Raw genomic sequence first — 26,373 nt, 5'->3', positions numbered from 1 at the left:
GTTAGGATGTGAAGTGTATCAAAGTAAAAGGCTGTGCAGCCTCTATTGTAGTGATGCAGCTTTTTCTTTTCCAAAACTAGCTCTGTTTTGTTGAATCGCTGATAGTACAAATATAACATCTCCTGATTACAGATACTAACATGATACACACTCCCACTGACAATCAAGTGAGTGGTGATTTGTTCTCTATCTTCAAAACTCATTAGTGTCTGAAATGTTACCCTATGACAATGCTTGTGTGACTCCCATCCACGACCTCCACAGATAACACACACATACGGCCGATGCAACGCACAGCCAGCTCGTACAGCTTCTACATACAGACGCCTCGTAAAGGATCGGCTGGATTGTCTTCCAGCATGCAAATGAAGCACGTCCAGGATGAAGAGGCGTTGTGGTCCCAGCAAGTAAACCGTTTCCTGAAATGCAGCCCGACAGGAAATAATCACCAACAGTTGTCTTTTTCTCCATTTTGCCCCCCCCCCCTCCCGCTACCCCCCCCGCTTCTCCTGGTCCCTGTTAAAGCGTTCGTGTGAAGTCCCTCCTGGTGAAGAAGAGCTCCCGCAGGGTCAAAGCATGAAATGGTTGAAGCAGAGCGGCCTGATGTTTTTCTCCACGGTTGTTTTTCTTTTTCCATAAGACAGAGACGTTCCATTAAAAAAAAGGCACCATGCACATTTATCGACCCAGATGGGAAGAGAACAAAAAAAAAAAAAACAACAACAAAAAAATGGGAAGGAAAAAAAAACATCAGCAGCTGTGGATTCACCCCTTCCTACTCTCTGGGTCAAACGTTAAGGCTTCTGTTTCAGATTCATCTGTTAAGGCACCCTTCAGGGGAGAAGAAGGAGAACAGGTGTCAAAGCTTTTCTTGTTAATTTTTTTTAAATGAAGACAAAGTGAACACTCAAAAACGATCTCACCTCTTTATGTACTTAGCTCTCATTTTCATAGTGACTCAAGCGCTTCTTAGTCTTCAGCTCTTTCAACCACTGAGGTGAGTCTTCCTCACTACAAAGATAAGAGACAGCAGAAGTTAAGCGGGCAATTGTAACAAAACATTGTGCTTAATTACGCGAGAGAGAAAACTTATTTTAATCCGACTGGTGTTGCTCACCCATTTTCTTTCCCGCCAGGTGGGGGCAGCACGCGCGCTGCCCGAGGGAGGAACGGGGACTTGGGAGAACGGGACAGCTGGGAGGGAGAAGGAGTGGGTGCATCAAATTGATTGTCGGAGTCACCTCTCTTCCTCAGCTGGGCCTGACAACAGAGTGGGACATATTTTGTAAAGTTCATTATGCATTCAATGTGAGTTTAAAATGAAAGAACACATTGCAAAAGAAAGTATTGTGCAAAAGAAGAAGTGACCAATGCAAAGCCTGCCTGGTGCAAATTGTTATTCACTGCATCAGGACGAGTTACCAAACATGCTGGCTCACCTTTAAAGCTGAAGGATCCACTCCAGGGAACAGAGCGATCCTCTGTGGCTGAGAGGCTCCTCTGGCTGGCTCCTCAGAGTCTGAGTCATCATCTTTACTCTCAGCCTTTGCCTCTGCCATATGGAGAGGACAAAAAAAGGTTCAGTACTTTTCCTAGAACTCTCCCAGGGGTAGAAGGTCCTCCAGGCTATTGTGATTTGCATTTCTACAGCAGGGCCAAAGGCCCGGCACGGTTAGGCAAATGATTCTGCTGATGTATGACCAGTGCGACAGATTCAAATTCTCTGTCGTCCTCTGCAGAAGCAGATCCTCGTCCTCAGGCAACCTGTTATAAAATCTCTTACCCTCATCCTGATCATTGTCGTCAAAGCAAATCAACACATTTTTAGTTTGTAGATTTTTTTCAAATTGTAAATTTAAAGGTGTAAACAATGCTGCGTAAATGCAATCATACTTGATCCATTAGAACTGTTTCATGCTGCATGCCCCAAACTTAAAAGTTCCTGAACTTTAACATTAACAAACCACCAAACTGGGACTTTTATGAAGTTAAAACTATTTCCTTGGAACTTAATTTGGACCCTCATTGCTCCAGTGGAACATCAAAAGGTTCCTGTTCCCTGGGGAAAGTGGCTGCAGGTAGAAAAGCACCTCGTGTCAAATACAAGCATATAGTCGATAGGAGGAGGGGTGCACTTTTAAGAGCTTCATTAATGTTTTAGCTTGTCTTGTTTAGTGCCAATATGAAGATGAATGCAGACTTAATAGTATGAACCTGTGGAGTCTCGGTAAAGCCAGTCCTCTCCCTCTCCCTCTCCCTCTCTCTCTGCCGGCCCGGCACTCTGACGGGCCGCCCTGGACGGCCGTGTCCGCGGGGCTCGTCTCTTCCCCAGCTGGGCTCTAGAGCGGAGAGCGCTGGTGTCCAACAGAGCGATCGGAGTCTGGATATCGAGACACAAAAAGGAGAAGATGAATCAGAAAACATGTGACATTATGGAGAATACAAGTGTCAGTGCAGCCACAACACGCATGACAGGCCGGTAATGGTGAACTGAGCAGTGGTCAACACTTACATCAGGGAAAGCGAGTGGCTGGCTCTCAGATGAGGACAAAGGAGAGAGGCCATCTGGAGTGTCAGTTTCAAACTGTGAGGCCGCATCACCTGGCGTGAGGGGTGAGGTGGGTTTCCTTGGTGAAGGACTGAAGTTGCTCTCTGAACTGGGAGTGGCAGGTGTCAAGCTGCCATACATACAAAAGAAAAATAGAAGTTTCAAATACTTCTGAGAACAGCTCTGAGATCAGGTCAAACACAATCAGAGTAATAACTTTTCTGTTATTTCTGTCAAGACTGTGGGAAGAAATGATGAAGATGACTTCACACCTAAAAACAGACTTCACAAACTCCCTCGTCACCCAGACAGGGATACACGAAACAGATTTGTATAACATACTGTACAATGTACATGTTCTGTCTGTTATTGTTGTGATATCTTTTGGCCACAGGAGGTCAGCAATCCATTACAATATAATTACTGACAGAGGACCTGTCAGTAATTAGAGGATCCATCTGCATATGAGAAAACACTGAAGTTATTTTAGTGAGGCTGTGTCCTTCTGTCTTTTGTCACCACGATCAGGTGGAGGTTATACAGGAAATACTTGTTAGGATTCATTCATGTTTGGGCTTCAGGGGAATTGCTTTCAAAAGATAACGTGGCTTTATCAGTCAAACAATTCATATCAGAGCATCTGTTATGAAAAGATTTGGTCAGAATCTCAAATCTGATTACAAATCAAACGAAAACGGTGTTTTATAAATGGTTGCAGAGATTCGGCACAATTCGATTTTTTAATGAAGTCATCTCATTCTATTTTAGATCTTTACAAGGCTTTCTGCAATATTCATTTAAAAACAACCTTTACGATAGTCCATGAACCTCTTGTTAATGGACCTGAAATGTCTGTAAACAAAACAATATTTAATCTAAATTACATACAAGTCCTATAATTAAGGTTGTTGCTGCTGGTTTTAAACATTTTTATTGATCGTGCCTTTAAAAAAAAATCTAAGTTAACTGAGGCGCAGCCTTCAGCTTTTGCATGTATAGACTAGTGTGTACTTCCTTGTTCCAATTCTTCCATGATTAGTTCTTTCAGTTAACGTTTTACATGCCAGTCTTACATTCAAGACTTTAGCAGGTTTCAATTAAAGTTAAATCCAGTTTTGATGAAATGAACTATTTAGAAGCAAAATGAACATAAAAATCATCACTTTAAACATCTGTTGTAAACATGCATTACATTGTTTTGACACTTCTGTCTTCAACATTGACCTATCGCAGTTGCAGTGGACAGTCCCAATAGTTTGGGACCATTGACTTGTGCTGTTTGCACATAAACACACTAAACACATTAAAAGACATCACATTTCTGGGTATCGGAGACAGCTTGAGGTGTGTTTACCTGTCATCAGTGCGCAGTCCGGTCTCCCAGGTCCCATACTGACTATCAGACTCACGGACCAGCGTCTCGGAGTCGTTCCCCTCGTCTTCACCACTCACACTTTGCTTCTGCTGCACCTGGAGGTCAAGAGGGAGGAGGCTAATTAATGAATGACAAGGAATCAAATTGGACCAGAGACTAACTCGAGAGACATGAACAACAATCTGACCCCATGTTGGTGAACGTTTGTGGTCCGTTCACATTCAAAGCCAAACTCAAGATTCTGTTAATGTGACAAGTACAACACATTATAATGAATTACAAAGTGTAGTAGTTAGTGAATGGACGTCATCACTGCTACTGCAGAGCCGGCAGTATTTGCTGATAGAGCTGCAGGCTGTTGAGCTTGAGCAGTGAGCAGTGGTGGGAGGAATGATGAAAGGTGATGGGGATGAGTTAATGGAGATGGGACCAGAGTGGGGACAAAGACGGAGATGGGTGGGTGGGTGATTGAGGGTGTGTTTGCTGCCTACCGAACCGTACCTCTTTTAATGAGGCTGGTACAGAGGACATACTGTCTCTAAACCACACAGAGCTGCCAGAGGCACGTCTGCACGTGAACTGATAAACCCTGGCCTATATAAGAAAAAAAACAATAGAAAATCACTCCGTCCTCAGATGTTGCCTGAGGGGGTGGACGGAGAAATATGATACACCTGGCTCGGTAATAGCCCAGGTTCCTTGACTGCGAGAGCAGTTCACCAGCGATGTTTATAGGAGCACCGACTGTAGATCAGAGCGCCCGTTCTTAAAGCGCCATGAATGATTTCCCTGTTTTCTGTTTTCTTTGTGTACGTGAGGGCGGAGACACAGGAGTTGCAGGAGAGACATGAGAGGTGGGGTGTTACTGTGAATATCTTTGATTGAGGGAGCATAAAATAGCTGAAGAGAGTGAGGAAAAAAAACAAAAAAAAAAACAACAACAACAGCAGTGCAGGATGTCATTCATCACCGAAGCCCTTCCTGACGGGGAAACAGAACAGTGAGAATGGCATTCAATAACGCTCCCTGCATCTGAGGAAGCACTCGCACTTCAGCTTATCGTCTTCCCAAGGATTTACAGCACTCACACGTTTCAAGATGACATTGCAGGGTCACACTACTTAGCCTCGAACACACACACACACACACACACACACACACACACACACACACACACACGAGAGTCCTGAGTGTTTAATAGGTGACAGTATCACCACAAGTACACGAGGGGCAATCAACCGTTCCTGTCGGTGTCCGAACCAACACAGTGATTTTACACGAAGCAGGAGGAAGCTGTGACCTTTTTAGGCAAGTATTTCTACATACATCGCTTGATCTAAATCAACACCTGAGTTACAAGAGGTTTTTGTGACGGGCCCCGACTTGAGACAAAAGCAAACATAAAATTTTGAAATCCCTCGGAAAGCCCACGGCATTAAAGCAATGAGCTGGGTGGAGGTGTTTTGAGGGGCAAAACGTAACTGTCCAAGAACGAAGACGGCGCCTCTCGTCACGACCGAAGCGCAACCAGGTTGGCTTCCTTTGACGTTCGTTGGGTTGTGCGCCGAGAACTCGTTCCCCAGGGTCAGACTGTCAGCACTGAGTTCGAGGCGTCCGAGGGAAAACATTCAGCGCAAACGAACTGAAGTCTGCCGGGATGGCACTTGATTCCCCAACGTGGCAACGAACCCGCTGACCGTGTGTTAAAAAGGCGTGAGCATCTTGCTGACAACACATTTGCTGCTCCTCACTCCCCCTATTCGCCGAATTTGGCGATCCGCAAGTAGTTTTTGTTCCGCCAAATATTGGACACAAAATTGTATGTGGGCTTTCTGCTCGAGTTTCAGGACTCTGATGACATTGCAATATGTCCAGTGGTCACAAAAATGTGTATAACTCAGGTGCTGATGTTGATTAGGCGACATAACTTGGAAAAAGGATTAATGAAAGTTATTGCTGCCCCCCTGCTCTGTTTATTACTGCGCTGCACTGCATTTGTGTGCAACAGGAACCGTCTCTGACTTTTTGATCCACCCTCGTACATATCTCATATCAATGAACAGCTAATTCTGAAAACAGTGAAAGCTGCGAACGGCATCGGTTCTCTCACTTTATGTGTTTACAACAGAGTGTGACACGGTTCAGCTCAGTTCCCGCTGTACTTTTTGCTATTATTTTTCGTTCGCCCCTCTTCTTCATGTTGCTGTACTCTGCTATCACTCTCGGCAAAAACATTGAACTAGACCTCGTAAAATCCTGGTGATAAAAATTCCAATCCTATGCGTCTGTGTGTGTTGCTCAACCTAAACACACCCAGAACGCACCCTCACTCGATCAGCGTAGAGGAGGGTCATTGCCTTTGTTGGAACATGTTGGAGAGGTGACATTATACACGATCTAAGGATTTGCATGGCGGGCTGCTCAAAGCAGAGGTTGTAAAGCCCTTTAGAGGCTCATTCATAATCTCATACTGTTTATTAGTCAGGAAAAAAGGGGCTTTCAACAGCCTTCGTACTGAACTTCAACTGGTTCCTATCTATTTTCAGTTTTTGTCGCAGTCTGCATTAATCAACAGACAATGCCAGATTACAGATGTATTGGCCGAGCAACAAAAACCTTTTAAGCGTGCAGATTCTTCCCTTGCTCGGCTGAATGAAAACACGCAGGTGCAGAATGAAGAGAGCCCGCTGAACCAACAGGTCCCGTAGCGGTGATTTGTCAGGAGGAAGGCTTTTCCTTAATAACATTAGCAATAGCCAACTTCCCCGAGACAGGAAGGGTGTGTCAGGGGAAACAACATAACAAAGAGCGGATGAATGGAAGGATGAAGGAGAGAAAGGGCTGATCACTAAACAGGTCTGATAATCTGCGGAGGAAGGGGCAGGACCAAGGCCTTGGAAACTTCTACTCAATAATGCAATGACAGCTGATTGCTGCAAGGACAGCGGTGTACGGACTGCTCCGTCCTCGAACAGTTAAATAGAAAGTGAGTAAATACGTTGCTGCTCCTTGAGAGGCAAAGGGCTCTGATGTAAAGCACTAAACAGATGGTCTTACGTCAGAGTAGAAAGCAGAGTGAGCAGTGACTGAAGCTATAATAACTGTGTTTACATGAACACAGCATCCGAGACACGAGCTTATAAACTGCTTTATGAAACTGTCGAGGAATGTGTTTGTCTCTCTGGATCACTATCAGCACGCTAAGATCGCAATCATTAAATCAGGTCTCGCGAACCGTAAACATCACTGCTATGAACGTGGTGTGATTAAATGACCAAGGCATGAGCTCCTCCTAGTTACTGTAAATTGGATCTGATGAGACCTTCTCATGTACTGCAAGTCTATTACCAGCCATAAAAACACACTCGGTCACAACATTGTACTTGCAGTACATCACCACTTTATTCTCGACCCATCTGCTGCAGGGTGGAGTGGGAAAATATGCTCTGTGCGCACCGCAGTAATCAATATCAATATCCTACAGATATTTAAAACAACTGCTCCCGCGAGCACCGATCTCATGTCAACAAATGGGCCTCCTAGCCGCATGTCAGAGGGCTTACATTAAAACGAACTCTGCTCGGCACACCTGAACAGTGTCGTGTTATTCTTTCATTAAATAAGTAGCGCATACAGACAAAGGCTCAACGTCGTACAAAGCAAATGGTAAGAAAGAGAGCAAAAGAATGTAAAAATCTGACTTGGTTTAAGATTTCAGCTCAGAGTGCACTGAACCTGATTTAAAGGATTATTTTCAGTCTGAGGTTTGTTTTCCTGGTTTCTGCCAATATGATGAATGTTTGAGATGAACTGATTGTTACTTAACCGTACACATCGATGGATCTCAGGTTTGGTGGAAGTGTTGTTGCTTGTAGCTGGATTTAATAATTCAAGGATACAAAACACAAGTACACTGAAGTTATATCTCTGAAGACCGTTATTAGCTGTGACACCAAATTCGATTTTGGGTATTGATGAATTTTTAGTGATGCTCACATACTTCTAACAGACAGGTTTGTCCTGTTGTCAGGTCACACTGGTCCCCCCAAAAACAAACAGCTCTGATTGGTTCAGCTTGAAAAATATCCTTGAACGTCTAAATCTGAAAATGTTTGTGTTCATTAAAGATCCAGACTGGCTGTTCAAGTCGGGAGTGAAAATATTCTTACATTATTTATTCTCACTGTCATTTTAAAGTTAGGCCCGATTTTCATTTGAAATGTTTTCAATATTAATTAGTGTATAATCTCCTGTGTTGTTTTGGTCTTATATGTTTTTAATTCTTTTTGATTTTGTTTCTTTGCTTCTTTGTGTTGACTGGTTGTCCATCTCATTTGTTTCAATTCTGTTTTATGTTGCCGATGTTGCGTATAAATGTGCTATATAAATAAACTGCCTCTACTTGACTCTATAACTACGTATCCACATCTCATGACATCCAGTGGGTGATTTTTGAACATGGTTGACATGAACAGTGAGTCAGTTTATACAAATACAGAAGCTGATATGACACACATTGCATGTCAGAGTACTCAAATGGTTTAGAAATGTGAAAATCGTGCAATGTCATTAGAGATTATGAGTGACTGCGAGCTATCAGATGCCAAAATCTATCTTTATATACTAGTACAACTAAATTCAAAATAATGGAGTACAGACTCTATGAGAATAACATGTGGTAAGAGAACAGCTAAAGAAAGTGAAAGAGACATTATCAAAATGAGAGATTTAAAAGCCTTCAAAATTGCAAATTGCTCTCTGGTAACCAGATATTGACAATATACATTGTGGTATTTCTCTCCCCGGGAACAGGCTCAAGCAAAAAGGACACGAATAATGCTGACAAAACTACTAATCACAAAATCACAGTCAAAGCTAAGGCTGGGCAACGTGGACAACATTTTAAATCACAATATCTTTGACCAAATACCTCATTATTGATATTGTGCCAGTATTCTGGGGATTACTATTGGTTCTATGAAAATATTTACATAATGAGATTATTGATAAATAATCACCAGTAACGTGTATATAATGAGTGTTTAAAGTAAAAGAACAGCTTGAACCGCCTGGTAGGTTCAGAAAATTATATCCCTTTACTGCAGCCTTTGAAACAAAATCAGCACTTATGGCATATTGTAATGTTATGATATTAAAAATCTAAGACAACATCAATATAATATTGATATATTGCTGAGCAAAAGCTTTTCAAAGCAGCCCAACACCAAATACATGGTTGTGATCAAACACATCAGAGCCACAGGAGAGACAGTTTGGATACAAATGTAAACCAGCATGTCTAGATGTGGCAGCTGTGATGCCTTCTTCAATAGTATTCATTGTTTTAAATCACAGACGCGTATAATAGCTCCGACTGCAGAACCAGTTCCTACTTATGGGCTCAGAGAGAAATGGAAAGTGGCAGTTATCACTTGGACTGCCTCCTCTCACCCATTTACTGGCTTCCTGGTCTCCGTCTATCAAATCCGACCATTACCGCCCTATTACTGTCATGTATCCACTGACCGGATCGGTGGCGAGGCCGGCAGCTCCCACAGACCACAGTTACAGTTGCCACATGATGTCATGAAAACAACTCTTATCTTTAGGAGCTGTGACTCATGAGGTGTTGCACAGCAGTTGAACAAACAGGAGTTAAGCTTAAAGACTGGAACAACTTCCCTGCAGGGTATCAATGTCCCTTGTGGAGTTTTAAATCTGACCTTCACACAGACCAGGTTAGATGTGGAGGCGAGTGACAAGAAGCCGAGCAAATCAGATTTTTGCCATCGCAAGAGTTTGGCAACACAAAGATTATATTTTTAAACAATAATCCCCCTTTTTCTTCTTTTGTCAGTCTGTGTGCGTACTTACATTTCTAAAAACCCAATGAGAGGCAACAGAATGACCTAAAGAACCAGTGTGACAACAGCTTTGCTAAACAAAGACAGACAGGATTTACGTTGTACCAGGGATATTATAAGATGGAGATGTGATGAAAGCATAGAAAGAGATGGATGAGAAGCAGACGGGGGTGCATAACGCAGCCGATGGATGAGTTCCTGACATGTTTGGCTACAGACCAAATAGTTGGTGGAGGAGACGAGCAGCTGTTAAGACAGTGACATGAACATTGCTGCAAAATGACTTGAATTCCTCTTGTACTTTATTTAACTCCAGCAGATGTTGAAGTAACGTGACCGATCATGTATCACTATGGTGCCCGGCAAATACATATACAAATGTATTGTTTGTCATTAGTACCGGAGCTTCCCTGATGTGTGTTTGTTGTTGAAATGTGTGTGTGTGTGTTGTCTTACAGCAGTAGGCGTGTTGGGTGCCGTGCGTCTGCGTAAGGACAGGCGTTGCTGGCTGCGCAGCGAGAACCTGCGGATGGACTCCCTGCTGCGGGAGGCCAGGGAGCGCAGCGAGTTGGTTCTCTTGAAGTCGCCCGTCCCGTCCTCACCCCTGCCTCCCCTCTCCACCGAGGTGGACAAAAAGCTGAGTGTCCCGTGAAGGGAGCGACGGACATTCCCCACCCATCCAGACACCTGAGTCTGAGCCACTGACAGTTTGTCCCCGAGATACTCCATCACGACCTGGTGCTGGCAGGACCTGCCGTGTCTGAATACAGCCAGTGAGCTGAGCTGGGTCTCTTGTTGTTACAGCAGCAGGATATCATTAGAGTCTAGTTATGCTGGAGAGATAGCAATCCATGGGATGGTGTCCTAGGTATTCACTGGTGTGTGTTGCAGGGTCAACACTGCAGCAGTGAGGTAGGTGACAGAGAGAACAACACAGCTCAGCCAGTTTGATGTGGTGATGTTGGCGGTGTCTCACAGCACTGCAGCACAGACGGTCCGGTGACCGTCACCGACACTTTCCCCAGTTTCACTTCTAAATGGCCTTTCTGCAGTGCAGTCCTACTGGAGCCGTCAGGACTCTTGTTTCAACTCATCACTGTCGAGGCTCCAGGCTGTCGGCCCGAAGTGAATTGTGAAGCTTTCTAATGTCTATTTCGATGCTCACAAGATACGCTTGCTATGATACGCCTGGCACAGCACCCAAGTAGGCACGTAAAGGTTACCTAAGGCCAGTAATTACTATTAAGCTAAGCAGGGCACTGGTCGATGAGACAGCCTGAAAAACTGCTGTGCTGGCTTTCAACAGGTTCCCCAGACATGTTTCTCTGACTTCAAGTACACAAAGTACCAGTCGACCTACGCAAGTACAGAAGTGGCCACCAATAATTACAGAATCACATTCTCATCAAACCATCTGTTTGGCAAAACCTTCACTTATCTATTTCCATCACAGAGGTTGTCTTTTTTTATTTTAAACAATGCTCCGTGACACCCCTGCCAATCTTCTAGGTGCGAGCTTCTCTGTCCTGATCTGAATTACAGACGACCTGACGGCGCTCCCAGACCTGACGTTGATGCCGTTTCTCCCAAAACGAGGCTCGGACTCAAAGTCAAAAAATCCGTCCATCCGACGAGGCTACATCCTCATAGTGCGTAGAACTATGCGATCTCCTGGCAAAAAGCTGCGGAGGGAAATGGTGCAGGACAGCTGGAGGCAAAAGGAAAGCTGCCGTAGTCATTCGTATTCCATGAGGAAGACCAGAGGGCAACCAGTGCAGTGCCAAACAGGGGAAGCAGCACACAGCGCTGTGGTAGAGAGGTCAGATCCGGAGGGGAGAAGAAAAATTCTTCTCTCCTCGCCTTTTTCTGCAGGTACGGGCAGGTAGGAGAAAATGCGTCAGCAGTGCTGCTCTCTGTAGTCAGCGCTATAGGACTCACAGTCAAGGAGAAACTGGAGGGAGAGAGGGAGTGCAGGACGAAGTCAGGGAGAGTGAGAGAGAGAATGGGAGGTCCCTGATTCACAAGCTTGGGGGGGGGGAGAAGGGGGAGGGTGATATACGTTCTGCGGTGCTGGGTCGCTCCAGTTGCAGGGAAAGACAGCAAAGTGACACAGTCAGAATAGCAAGGCAGTAGAAACAAATGCAGGAGGAAAGATGGAGAAAATATTAAACATGTGGATGCGGAAAGAAAAAAGCTGGAAAGAGAGAGAGATAAAGTGAGGGTTTACAAAGTGTGATACAATCAGAAAGGAATGAGCGCAAGTGCACGATCATATTTAGGAGAAAACTATAAATAGATGGATCTGACAAGCATGAGAGAGGGGAGTGAAAAGACAGGTGGGGCTCGATCAGTGCAGTGAGATCGCAGTGTATGCTCATCAACCGGTTTGTCAGCACAATGTAGACAAACACAAGAATCAAAACAGACTCACTCGGAGTCAAACTCATGCAAACATTGGAACAGACTAGAAAACACTTTCTGGTGCACGCTGTTAGCTTTAACAGATTTCTGCTGCGATCTGGTCCTCTAAATAAAGCCACACCGGGCGACTCCAGTTGAACTTTAACCCCACAGAAAACTGGGACAGAGGGGCTCACAAAAGCTGAATTCCTGTCCACATATGCCCCCTACAGGTAATCTGATTAATGCTTCTTTGAAGTCCTGTGAAAAAGGCAAGTGTGCCGTGAGGTGCTCAGTTTCCAACAGCTCACAAACTGACCACTCGCACATACTCCTTAGCCTCAAAATGGCTGCTTCTCTCTGGGGATTTTGACTGTTTAAAGACAAAGCAACGGACAAACAAACCCACTAAAAATCACTTTATTTGTTGAATATTTGACATCTGCAGGTTTGTGAGGTGAAATAATTTTGATACTATACCATTTCAATGTAATAATAATATTCTAAACTTCAGGATCAACCTTCAAAATGATGCTGAAACAATTGAGTTGACTAATCAATCAGTCAATCCACTGAAAATGAATCAGTTATATAAATTAACTACATTATAATCAATTTGTTCAGCTAACTAGTCTTTTGTTCCCACTTTACAAATGTGAGGATTTGCTGCATTTCTGTTTTATATGACTGTAAATATAATAATATTAGTAGGAACAGACAAGTATTTGAAAATAGATCACTATGGGATGTGGGAAATAATATTTTATTGACTTAACAAATCGCCAAATAAAAAAAAAGTGTCAGACTAATCAATTCTGAAAATAACTCATTTACAGAACTAATCCAAATAAATTGTATTTAAATCATCCAAATGGTATATAATACCACTATGTACACATATATTTTTTTAATAATTTGCTATCAAACACACACTGATAGTTTAGATTTTGAGCATCTTTTGGTTGCAATATTCTGATTATTGATTTTGAACCTGCAGTGGTGAAACTTTGCCTCCATCTTCTGCAATAGACTCCTCTGCTGCTACTGTTGCGGCGGTAAAATGACTCGTTTCACTATCAGAATTAGATCCATTCGGTCTGATAACAAACATGAAGTGGAGAAAAGCTGCATGATTTAATCATTGTATCCCCATTCAAGTTAGCATCGGGCTAAACTGGAAGTTAGCCACTTCAACCAGCGGACATCTCCGGACCACATGTTTAGTATAAAATCATCCGGCCGGTGCAGGGAGGTCTCACCAGGCACCAAATATAATAATAATAAAAAAATCTCCTTATTCTGTAGTATACTGAGAGATGTATCTGATTAACCAGCATTGTGTGAAGTCCTTTGGTAAGAATATTCATGTATAGGTAAAAGTCCCGCACTATAGGACTAACAGAAAGAAATAATGACAAAGAATTGTCGGCGGATTAGCATTGAAGTTATACAGGATATTCAGAAGAAACACATCACCACTCCCTTCCTTTCCTCATATTCCTCCTCCCAACACGAAACATCATCGACCGGGAAGTGACTCCAAGCTGCTCATCACTTCCCCTCCTCTGACCTCATCATCCTGAGTCCAGCCAGAAACCCGACCAGCAACCACACGAAGAAGATGAAATGGGATGTATCTAAAGTACATACACTCTGCTGTATATAATCACTACCTGCTGTACATGCAGCATCGTGTCCGAGGATATATAAGTCTGACAGAGAAACAGCTGTAATAAGAGAGATGTGCTGTCACTTACCCAGAGGCAGGATGGAGAAAGACAGCACGACCACACGTACAACACAGCTCTCAGCCCGGTGCCCATCTCTGCTCTGCTGCACTCAGCAGCCTCAGACCCTAACACTTAGACCAATGATGTCATCACACCACTATTACCTCATCCCTGTCAGTGGGAGGACGCTCCGCCAGCCGACGCAATTTTAGGATGGGTAATGATATCTGCCAACAGATTTTTGGCTTTGTACTGTATTTGTAATTTCTGTAAACAGCCACTTTCTGAACCAGATTTATAAATCATATGCGTTGTGAAACTTTGCTCTTTATTTTTGTGAGTATGCATTTTAAAACATCTAAATTAGTCATACCACCGTGTTTAGGACTTAATTATGTGAGGTGAGGTTGTTCGCTATATTAATATACTGATAACAATCTGATAACATCAGGTGCATCTTGGGGATGTTTTTGTCACATTTTAAACATCAGAAATTTTACAAGCCGAGTATCATTGAAGAACCATTACGTAGTTAAAACTGATGAGCTGATCGACATGACATTCATCAGCAACTGTTTTGATAATTGAATAATCATTTAAGTCATTTTTTCTTGTACAAATGCAAAAGCATTCCTTAATTTCAGCTTCTTGTGAAGATTTGTTACCTTTTTTGTCTTACGTGATAATAACCTGAATATCTTTGGGTTTTTGAGCTTTGAGGTGGACAAAACGACTGGCTGTTATAACATCTGTAACATGCTGCACATCTTTGAACAGTTCGTATTATTACGTCATATTAAATCCTCTCCACTACTGCGACCTTTTTAAAGCAGCACAGTAGTTTCAACAGCTTTTTTCAAACACAGCACCAGTAAATGGCAACGAGGACCCAATCAGACACCGAGACCGGGTGACATTCACAAACTGAAACGCAACCACTAGATGGTGGTAGTGACTGTGAATTTATGGTGACTTAATCTGAGCTCTGTATCACCGCAGTGTGCAATTGTTAAGATACAACCTACTGTACTTCTGGGTTCATAGTGCAGGCCAACAATCAGTCTCAGTGACAAAGAGCAATTTGTGTACAGCAATTGAACACTGTTCATGCTTGAGATGTGTGTGTATGTAATATATACAGCTGCAAACATGCAGACATATGTTTGTTCATCCATTTTTAAATGTAAGAAAAAAACAGATGTGAACTCTAAGTTTCAAAGATAGGAATAGCAGGTGTAACCGATCATCATGGAGGAACAGTCGCACAAAAATTAAGTGTCTGTTTGGCTGCAGGACACACAATCATTACGGGACATTTCACTTCACAGGTTTCCCTGATAAATGAGTAGTGAGAGTGTGTACTTATAAACCATTTGCCCAATCCAATCTTGAATTACAGACCTGAGAAGGTGTTTGACCGCTACTTCCCTGGAATATAACGTGGGCTGGGCAGAGGCGAGTCAAAGAGGCCCGTGCCTTCAACATTAGTCACCAGCTCTTTCCTACCTGAACCCAGCAGCAACCAACTTCAATCAACTAACTGCATTCCACTGTCTGATTCAATCCACAACACACACACACACACACACAAATTCAAACACATAAAGCACCGCTCACACTCAAGCACACACAGATTTCCCTCGCCGTCTCAGCAGTCCACGTGAAAACAGTGATTTGGAATAAAGGGCTCACAGCCAGTCATCCAACTGACGCAATGACTTGGGGCAGCAGGTTTTTAAATCTCACTGAGTTACAGCTACACAGTCTTGCTGGTGCCGAGATCGAGCTGCAGCCTGACTCACCCAGCTGTGACGGTCCCGCTCTCTGTGGGCGCTGCGACTCCTCATCCGGGAGAGGCTTCCCTCCACGGCGCTGCCCGAGGGAGCTGATCGCCGCGACACACTGCGAGACCGCATCCTGTTCAACTCCTAACGACATAAAGAGATCAAAGTGAACGCCTCATACATCGGGAAACATATCATCTCTGAAACGCTGTTCACCAACATGCAGGACGCTGGATTGTGAATCTGTGAGAGATTTTCATACGTTCGGAAGTAAATGCTAATATATTTTGATTTGATCTTATATTGATTCATTTTACTGCTAATATTAACAGTTATGAGAATATATGTCACAACCTGCCTCCATTTTTTTTAGTTTTAAGTGGTTGTTTTGTTCTATACTTACACATATAAGGAGCATATTGTTTGCACTATATTGCAAAATAACCTGTATTTTGATAATGCAGTATGTCTATATGTGGATAGCATTGTGTCCTAATCAGGGTCCGATCTAGTGTTGAATAGCCAATTTAATTAATTTATACAGAAAAACAACAACATCCACACCACCTCCTTTAGAAAAAAAAGAAAAGACTACAGTAGATGGAATGCAGCCATTTTCCACATTAAATTATTCATTTAAGCCTCTGATAGCCTTTCCTGGATCCGTCTCACTCACCTGGGATCCCTGGGTTCTCCTGTGGCTCTGGACCTCTCCCGTGCTGTCTGGAGGCTGTGGCTGTCTGGGGAGCCAGATCTGGTCTGCAGGAGTGCCGCTGGAGACTCCCCCAGGAGAGTTCCCTGTTTTGGCCTCTGTCCCAGGAGAAGGGCCCAAGTGGAGTGGCTCATCCAGGACAGCAGACCAGTGCCTCTGTGGAGCCTGTAGCCATTCCTCCTCCCTGAGGAGGAGCTGTTCTGGGCTGATTTTGTTGGCATGTTTTCGGGGTTCAGCCACGGGCATCGCAACGGGCCAAAGCTCCCATGGGTCCTGAGGAGACACTGTCCATACTGGGCTGGAGAAACCCACCGAAGTCTGTGGTGGTACCTTCCAGCTGACATCTCTTTCGGGTGTAGGCTGTAACCTTGACCCAAACTCAGCATCTAGTCCCTGAATACTAGAGCCAGGAAACAAGTCTTTACTCTGGGAGGGCTGAGTCTGGGATGTAAAAGAGTCGATGTCTAGAATGGCAGGTTTGTACGGCTCCTTCCAGCATGTTGAAGGGTCACCGCGTTGAGAAGTCGCCTTAGATGACGGCTCATTCCTGAGCACAGAGTCCAGATCAAAAACTTTAGGCCTCAGAGATGCCGACTCCAACCTCAGCCTCTCCTGCTCCTCTTTCCTCTGCTTCTCTTTCAGTCGCTGTCTCTCGGCTTCTTGTTGTTTGGCTACAAGTCTCATCTTCTCTGCCTGCTCTCTTTCCATCTTCTCCCTCAGTCGGCGTTTCTCAACCTCCAGATTTTGTTGTCGGTCCCTCTCTGCCTGTTTTTGCTTTTCAAACTCCAAGAGCTGCCTTTTCTCCATCTCTCTAATCCTCTCTAAATCTTCCTTCCTTTGCCTTTCCTTCTCCAGTTCTCGTTGTCTCAGCCTCTGGTTTTCTAATTCCTGTCTCTCAATGTCTAGTTGTCTCTGTCTCTCCCTTTCTAAATCTCTTTGCCAGTGTTTCTCCAGCTCTCTCTGCTTTTCCCTCTCAATCTCCGTCAGGCGCTCCTTCTCCATTTCCCTTTGTCTTTCCCTCTCTTTATCGATCTCTTTTATCCTTAACATTTCCTGTTCTAATGCTAACTGTCTCATTTTCTCTGCCTCTTCTCTCTCCATCTTGTCTCTTAGTCTGTGTTTCTCAAGTTCTAGGAGCTGCTGCCTCTCCTTTTCTTTCTGCTTCTGTCTTTGAAACTCTAAGAGCTGTTGTCTCTCCAGCTCCTCCATTTTCTGTTTCTCCTTCTGGATTTCCAGTAGCCGTCTTTCCTTGTCCAGCTCCCTCTGCTGCTCTTCCTCCTTTTGTCTTTGCCTCTCTCTTTCCTGTAATTTCTCTCTTTCGATCTCTCTCTGTCTCTCAAGTTCTCTTCGTTTTTCTCTGTCGAGTCTTTCTCTTTCAAGTTCTCTTTGTTTCACCCTTTCCAATTCTTGCAGTTGCTGTTTTTCAAGCTCTATCTGTTTCTGCCTTTCCAGTGTACGCTGTTTCTCCTCTCTTTCAAGTTCTCTTTGTTTCACCCTTTCCAATTCTTGAAGTTTCTGTCTCTCCAGCTCAATCTGTCTCTGCCTTTCCAGTGCACGCTGTTTCTCCTCCAATTCTCGTTTCTCCTTTTCGAACGCTCTCTGTCTTTGCCTCTCAAATTCTCTTTGCATCTCCCTCTCCTTCATTCGGGCAAATTCTAAATATGTCTGTTTCTCTATTTCCAGTTGTTTCTGTTTTTGCCTTTCAAGCTCTTTCATTTTAGCCTTCTGTCTTTCCGTCTCTTTATTTAGTTCCTTTTTCTTTTCGACTTGTATCATTTCCTCTTTCGTATGTCCATCCAAGGCTCTGACCTCTCTGGGTGACATGTGGCTCCTCATCATCATCTCCTCTACTTGCTCTTGAGATTGAGAGATTTTTCCCAAAGCTTCATCTAAAGATGGATTCCTCCTTATTGGGAGAACCTTTCCGTGAGGTCCGCCCAGAGCAGACCTCACAGAGACATCATCAAAGGGCACAGTCATGTCCCCAATGCTTGATGCAGCATCTCCTGGAGAAACAGGCTCCTGTATTTGCCCCGTCAAGGCAAAGTAAGTTGCCCTGGGTTTTGGCTGCTCCTCTGCCTGCAGCATTTTCAAACGTTTCGGGGCTCCAGCCACTTCATCGTGCTCGGCCACTCTCTGCTTGTCTCTGTCTTTATCCAAAGCCACCTGTGCTTCCATCTGTGATTCCTTCAGCATTCCTTTCTCCACACCTACATCTTGGTCGAGACCTGCAGCGGTCCACTTGGGTAAGGCTCCTACTCTCAGATATCGTGGCAGCGGTTCTGTCATCATTGCCAAAGCTGGCTGTCCTTGTGCTGGACCGGTCCTCTCTGCTGCCGGCCTGCTGCCCTCTGAGCGTCTGGAGCGGAGGGTCATGGCCTTATCCTCCCACTGAGCTGATGGGACGCTCTCACTCACCGCCCTGTTCTCCTCGACCGCCTGCACTGTGTCAAACGCGTGTAATACCCTCAGAGGACTTGAGGGAGATACGGGTTCTTTGTAGGTGGCAGTGACCAGAGTTCCCTCATCCGCCACATCTCCTCTCTTAAACGACGGGCTGCTGGGCGAGTCCTTGACTGTGTTTCCAGATTTGTCCTCGTCCATCATCAGCACGTTGTGCCTCTCCACAACATTTTCAAACAAGGATGCCCGCACTGTCTGTACTTCAATGCCAGGAACACTTTCCTTGGAAGTAGTGCCGAATATCTGTCCTGCCTCAGGTCCTTCAGGTGTGGAGGTCTTTTTAAGATGCTCTTGGAATTCGTTTAAATCCCCAAATATCTTCTGGTTATTGGGAGTGACAACCGACTCTTCAGCCTGAGAAATTAAGAAATACACTGAGAATTCTTGAGTGATAAAAACATGCGTGTGACCTAATATCAGGTTTTTTTCCTCAAACTTTTTTTTCACCATTTATTTATTTTATATTTACTTGTACAGTACATGTATGTGGCATGAAATGATGCTTCACACCAACGCATTTATAGCCTTAACTAATTATTAAAGCCTGTTCCAAACACTATGCATTTCTTTCAAATGGAATCGTGCAAAAGAAATACAAGCTTTAAGAAACAACTCTGAACTGAAAAACTTAAAATGAGAAAACAGAACACACAAAGGAGTTTAATTGATTGAGGGAGCAACTGTCGGCGGGAAAACGGTGTCCCTTTGTTCTATGTTGGCCTCTTAACAGTGGGCGTGGTGCAGAAGTGATAAGCAAAGCCTCTCTGTATTGAACTTTTCCCAGTGATCTCAGTGTTTCATAACAGGCAGCCTCTGGGGATGATTTATGCTCCGGCTGTGTTAGGTTTCACAGTTTTGTACGTCCGTGGCAGCAATCCTTTTTTTGTGTGTGTGTGTGTGTGCGTCAATGCCACATTTGCTGTCTGGAAATTTTCTTCTGAACGCAGACAGACTTTGGTCCTGTGTAAATGTAAGCGCCCTGGGTATAATTCAAAAATGATTTTCCTATTTGTGTATACAGATTGTGTACATAGGAACAGATACACGATTAAGTTCATCCTGTAAATTTCCATTACATTTGAATTATTTCCCAAGAGCTTATATTCTCTCACTATTGTGTTTTCTTCTTTTCCTTAAGTACCTGGGATATTATTTTGACAGGGTATGACAAGAAACACAATGAAATGCAACTCTGGTTAGAGGTTAGCATGCAAAAGCTTTACCTAGCATAAAGCAGCGACACAGATTCTCATTGCTATTCTCATTTGCCTGCTAAACACAGACTGAACCCAACAGACACCAGCTCCTGCAAAGCTTTGTCCCTCTCTTACCCTCCTCTGAGGATCTTTGCTGATCTCATGGCGGTCTGCTGCCTCAGTGAGGGAAACAAGGTCTGGTGACCTCTCGGATGAAAACCTGATGAACACACGTCACACAAGACAAAAGCCATGCATGACAATGGAACTCGAGGACAAAAAACACAGAACAAAGGCAAACCAAAGGGGAGATGAAGAGCAGCTCTTACCTTTTAGTTAGGTCTAGGGGCAAGGGGCGGGGCTTCAGTACTGGTTTCATCACAGGGCTCTGGTTTGGCGTTGTATCCTCCGTCAGCTGCTTTATGATCAGTTTAACACCCACTTGCGGCTCTGTTTCAGGAGCCGGCTGCACTGGCGAGAGAAGATCTGACCCTTGACCTGTGGTACCTGTCCCAGGAGGGGACGACGAATCAAGGAGAAGACTGATTCGCGACTTGATGCTGACCCTGTGCTTCTCCTCATCAATCTCTTTCATGGTCATTTCTTCAGTCTTTTTGTTGCTTTGGTCTGAGAGGGCGCGACTAGCTACTCCATCAGTACTTTGCGGTGTGGTACTGTCCGGGGTTTTATCTTGCTCCGTCTTCTGTGCCGGGGACTTCTCCTCTGGAGTGTTCTCCTTAGTGTTTGCCTGAGGAGTTTTACGGTGCAGTGAGAGACCAATAAACTCAAATTTTGACGTGAGGTCAGCTGAAAGGGGTCGTCTCCCGCCCCAGCGAGGAGCAGGTTGTGGTGTCTCCGCCTTAGTTGGACTGCCAGGGAAAATGGATGATACAGGTCTGGGCCTGGAGCCTCTGGGTTGGGGTCGCAGTGGCACAGAGACTTCAGGCTCAGCCTTTTCTTGTCCTTCAGCTTCCTGCCCTACCTGAGCAAGAAAACCCATGGACTTAGCTCTGGTAATGGACGCTCCATCTTTAGTGTGTGCCTTTTGGCCCTTCTCATCTTCCTTTGTAGTTGTTCCAGACCACTCTGCTGCTGGAAGATTTTTAAGCCTCTTGGAATAAGCAAAGCTGGACACACCAGGTTTCTGCCTCCCTACTGCCACGGGAGGAGTTGGTTTGGTGGGGTCTCCAGGGTCAAGAGGAGGGGCTGGTTTGAATGGCTGCACTAATGGCTTTGTTGTTTGTCCAGTGTTCAACTTATTTGATGTTTTAAAGTAGGTAGGAGAAGGACGGTTGGGGTTGGTTGACACCAGCTTGGGTTTCCCAGTAGCAACTGGTTGCGGTGGTTTTAGACTGTTTGGAAGCTCTGGTTTATAGCCAGCAAGGCGAGTGGACTCTGGTCGGGGTTTAGGAGCAAGTATGGGCTTAATGGTGGGATTTTTCTCCACAGAAAAAGGTTTGGGAGACAGCCGCGGTTTGGCAGCTGGGGCGGGTTTGTTTGGTTCCGACGCGATGATTCGGGACTGACTGATAGACGGGATCTCGATGAGGCTCTTATTGCTGGAGTCAGTCAGGGGAGTCAGGTGAAGTCGTCCTCCCGCCACTGTCCTCCCTACCTCCCCAGTCTGAACCTCCACCTGAGCAGCCATCCTCTTTAACAGCACCTTTCTTCAAGTAGAAAGAAAAACAAATCTACTCAGGATAATAAAACAGTTTTATTATTGAGGTACTCAACAATAGCACTATATCAAACAAAGTCTAACTCATAATTAGCTTCAAAGTACTCCATCAAGCCATTGCTGCATAGTTCGCCTTGGGAGTGCCTCACATTACAGCACAATTACATTCCTTAGTGAGAAAGATAAATATAAAACATTATTGATCACTCCAAAAGGTTGAAGCTCACGTGTTGATTGCTGAAAAAGGGATAATGCAAATTATTCACGGACAGTTTTTTTCTTCCACATTGAAACTGATGGGCCTTTTTCACACAAGACATTTTGACATCACACAGTAGCAAAAGCACAGGCAGGAATAATGAATTAGTCAAGTGCAAATTTAATAGTTTACTGGGATTGTTATTAGCAACACTAGTGATTTTTCCACTGGTGGTCGATTAAGGTTTAACAATAAAAAATATATATATTTTTTTTGTCTCATTCAAGCGGAATTATTTTACCAGTTTGAGCAAAATGAGTCCTGCATTCATGAATTGCAAAATGTCTCCTCTATTAACTATTTTTTTTAAATGTATGTAAATATATTTAAATATACTGTCTATAAAATAAAGGCCCTCCTCATTGGAGCCATTCTGACTCATCATAACATCATTACAGGCAAAAAACAATCACAGGTGGTTACCCTGGGACAGGTCCATTAAACTTGCATAATACCAGACGCCGACAACTGACAAAGCAACGAGACAATAATCCTTCATGTATATAATTACACTCGTGCCTTTTCTCCAGGGACATATGAAAATGTCTGACGTCAAAGAGGACTATTGTTTGAGCACCAGCTGGACTGGTGGTGAGCTTGAGTTGTAACACATGTATTTGATGGCTAGTTAAACATCTTTCCTTTATTTTTATGTACACTAAATTTGTTTTATCTACATACTTTGCACTCGTTCAGTAAATGTTTTAATGTTGGTTGCACTGTTTTGTTAAAAAGAAGAGACGTTACAATAAGTTAGCCGAATTGACGGTGTTGCTTTGTCTTTGCAAACAGTGTTTTGTTTTTTCATAATGAGTTACATACTTAAGTCTAACGTAGCCTGGAGTCAGCATAATTACTGCCTTTGCTCGACTCCTTTCATTTAGGACAATATAATATAATTGACCTTAAACATGATCCATGTCTCATCTGTCACAAGCACTTGCAATATATGAAATGAACTGAGTTGAATTACTGGTGTAGTAGTGATCCAGACCGCATTCCTTTCAGGTGGCTCCTGAGAAAAGGAGGGCTGGACGCCGTATTGTTTTCTTTTTCATGTTGTAACACAGGCTTAGACATTGAATGGGGGATTCCACTGCAAACTCACACCAGACTGCCATTAAAGATTAAGCTCCACCCCTAATGAACTTTCAAAATGTTTATTTTAAACTGACTCATCCATCTAAAGGAGGCATAGATAAATATGCGATAGCTGACGTGAACTAACTCCATCCTTTTGACACACTGTGATAATAATCGTTTGATATGTTGTCTGTGAAGATAGAAAACAACTCAAGCACGTCTGTGTTAGCCCTTTAAGAGGCTCTTTCTTCACATCTGATAATGCTTTCCACATGTTGCTGTGCCGAGTTACTCTGCCATGCAGACCAGCGAGTTCCTTCGGAATAAAGACATGCTGGATCAAACTGCTGCAAAATAATCCCGACGTATCCTACCTGACCAGATGTCAACCGTCTGCTGTAGAGCTTGGGCTTCTGTTGTAACCGAGGTGCGATGTCATATCACACAGGAGGAAGGAGCCTAAGAGGAACACAGCGTGTCAACAAAGCACACACCAGCTTTTCACTTGCCAAGACTGATGTAGAAATCACAGCAGACCTACAACGGGGCTGAGAAAATGTTTCTTCACTGCAGCGCTCTCTCACACTGAAGCAAATAGATGCTAATGTTTACACTGACACAGACTTGAGTAAACACAGTCACGCATACATTGGAGCTGATGGCATACGTAGACATCAGGTGCACAAACAAAAGTCATTATCTTAGTTCTGCTATATGCTGACCTTTTTCTGTTCTTATATTTGCATTATGTTATCGATTACTACTCAACCACCGTCACACACTACTTTTTAAATATATATATTTAATATACACATGTAAATTCAATCTACGAATGTTGGGAACTGTAAAATCCTGCTCTCTATTTCCGTGGTAGCAACGTCTCAACATGTCTACCGTTTTTTTTCCCCCCACCCCGGTGTACCTCATTATACACATCAGCTGACGAGGTACAACTACGCAGCAGCCAATTCATATATTTCAATTCGTTAAAAAAATAAATAAATAGCTGTACAAATATGGAAAACACAAAGACGAACGGATGCGGATGATGCTGGGAAAACACGGTGGGTTACAGAGATCGAAAAAGTTGCAAACTTCGAACTTTAGATGCTGACAGGAAACGCCTTCGCCAGGATGGAATGCTAAACATCCCCTGTGATGGTGGGTCGAGCAGCCCAGCAGGGATTAGGAAACGGTCCGCCTTATATAGACTTAGAAATAACCACTGAGTGTCATCCCCGAGAGCCACGAACAACAACTGTTAATAAGTGAGAGATCTGTACTTCTTCATGCACGCTTTGTTTAAAATCCAATGCATTTGACAGGCATCTTTAAAAAAAAAATGCAAGAAAAAAACAACAACAAAAAAGTTATATTTCTTTGATGTCTAGCAGGAAATACAGACAGGAGATGAGGGCTCTGGGTGAGTCGGCGTAGTGTCTGTTGGGTTTAAGGCTTTGATTGTTAGTAGCACAAAAAAAAAAAAAAAGTCAAGTCAATAACCTGGTTCAGCCAGTTATACAGAGAAGGATTTCCTTACAGAGACAATAGGCAAGTTCACGCCATCTGACCTACAAACAACTAAAAGGAGAAGTACGGTCTCTCTTAAGTGAGATCTCACATGGTGTAGAAACAAAAAGCTTTACATTACAATCCACAAACATGTATTGTGACAGTGCAACAGCTAAAAAGCATCAGCTGAAGTTCCCTGCTGTCACCCAACAAGAGTTAAGTCTGTATTAATTATTAATCAAGACGTGTTCCTGTAAAATTTAGGTGTAAAAAAAAAAAAAAAAAAATCAAGTCTGCACGATTAAATAAAAATGTAAATGTGTTCCTGTATACAGACAACAAAAATCATAAACACAGCACAATTAAGAATTAATTCATTAACACCGATAATTTGTAGTGATTTAACTAAAAGTGGCTGTTTAAAAAAACAACAACTATATATACTAAATAAAATACATGAATCTGGTGGTTTTCGCTCGTCGCTGTCCCAAACCAGAATCTGCAACAAGTGCTACCTCTTCCCCCCCCGGACAGGACGTCCTGCCCGCCTGGCCGGCCCAGAACAGGAGGGGTCGTTTAATGCACCGAAAGAAAACTTGTGCACAAGTACTGAAACGAGCACGATGCGAACACGTCGAGTTCACGCTGTCTTTTTAATATTTATTTATTTTATTTTTTTCCTCATAAATACGGAGGACAGATTAAAAAAAACGCGTCAACGGCTCGCGGGCGGTTAGCAACCGTTGAAGCTAACGACTCAAGAAAGCTGAACTCGCAAAATGGAAACACTTTTTTTTTGTTTGTTGAGTGAACCTGTGTTTTCTTTTTAGCTTTGGGAGACAACTTACCCACACAGTAAAGTCCCCGGTTGTTGTTTTTTTCTTCTTCTTCTTCTTCTTCTTCTCCTCTTGTCGAAACAACTTCCACCACCATAACATCCAAGTGCTATCCCGTCTCAGGTTGCGGTGTTGTTGACAGGCTGCGCGAGCTCGGAGTCTGGTCCCCCCCGGCGCCACCTGCGTCTTCCGGTTCTCACTTTCAAAATAAAACAACAGCACAAACATGGAGATATCATGGACCGTGAATATACGTCTAAATACGACAGAAGTATTCAGACCCTTAAACAAAATACTAATATAGAAATTACTCCTTTACAAGTACAAGTATTGCGTGATAAATCCTACTTCAATAAGGTAGGTAGGTAGGTATTTACTTTATTAATCCCCGAGGGGAATTTTTTTTTTTCGCTACAGCAGCATACAGAAGCAATAAGATAATAATAGAAATAATAGAATAAAATAATAGAATAGAATAATAGAAAAGCAATAAAATAGCAGTAAAAAATATAAAATGCACAGTATATACAGTACATTATATATCTATATATATATTATATACAAACAAACCAAGAAACAGTCAACATACAGATATACAGTACAGTATATATCTATATATATTATATACAAACAAACCAAGAAACACAGTCAACAGTGTTATAATAATAATAATAATAATAACAATAATAATAATAACAGCAATAATGCCTTTTCTCTAATCTTTCACTGCCTTGAAAAAGTTTTTGTTTTTTTTAAAGCTCAACAAGAGATTTCCTGGATAAAGAAAGGATCGTTTTAAAAAAAAAAAAAAAAAAAAAAAATGCTGAGATACTGGATCTTTTGAACTTTTAACGAAATGTGAGAAGTTTAGAGGGACAATTTACCATTTGGTGGAGACATTTGAGAAGTGACCGTGACTACACGCAGCTTTTT

The 26,373-nt window shown here is 43.2% G+C and overlaps 1 protein-coding gene across 1 annotated transcript; it reads right to left on the bottom strand.

Moving 5' to 3' along the window:
- Positions 1–493: 493 nt before the first annotated feature.
- Positions 494–25,646, bottom strand: LOC138215845 (uncharacterized protein KIAA1671). Its single transcript, XM_069178282.1, has 13 exons — positions 25,453–25,646; positions 23,467–23,551; positions 20,402–21,739; positions 20,208–20,292; positions 16,378–19,230; positions 15,720–15,845; positions 3,903–4,018; positions 2,513–2,678; positions 2,215–2,380; positions 1,440–1,552; positions 1,118–1,260; positions 924–1,011; positions 494–831 (listed from the first exon to the last, which is right to left on the bottom strand). Exons 3-12 carry the CDS (start codon positions 21,718–21,720, stop codon positions 936–938), a joined length of 5,163 nt encoding a protein of 1,720 aa, XP_069034383.1. The 5' UTR covers positions 21,721–21,739; positions 23,467–23,551; positions 25,453–25,646; the 3' UTR covers positions 494–831; positions 924–935.
- Between the last annotated feature and the right edge of the window lie 727 nt (positions 25,647–26,373).

This window comes from Embiotoca jacksoni, unplaced genomic scaffold (assembly GCF_022577435.1).
Source record: "Embiotoca jacksoni isolate LCO1_2020_lvr unplaced genomic scaffold, fEmbJac1.0.p SCAF_8, whole genome shotgun sequence".
NCBI lineage: Eukaryota > Metazoa > Chordata > Actinopteri > Embiotocidae > Embiotoca > Embiotoca jacksoni.
The sequence above is the reverse complement of the archived record's forward strand: the minus strand, read 5'-3'. Positions and strand labels throughout refer to the sequence as shown.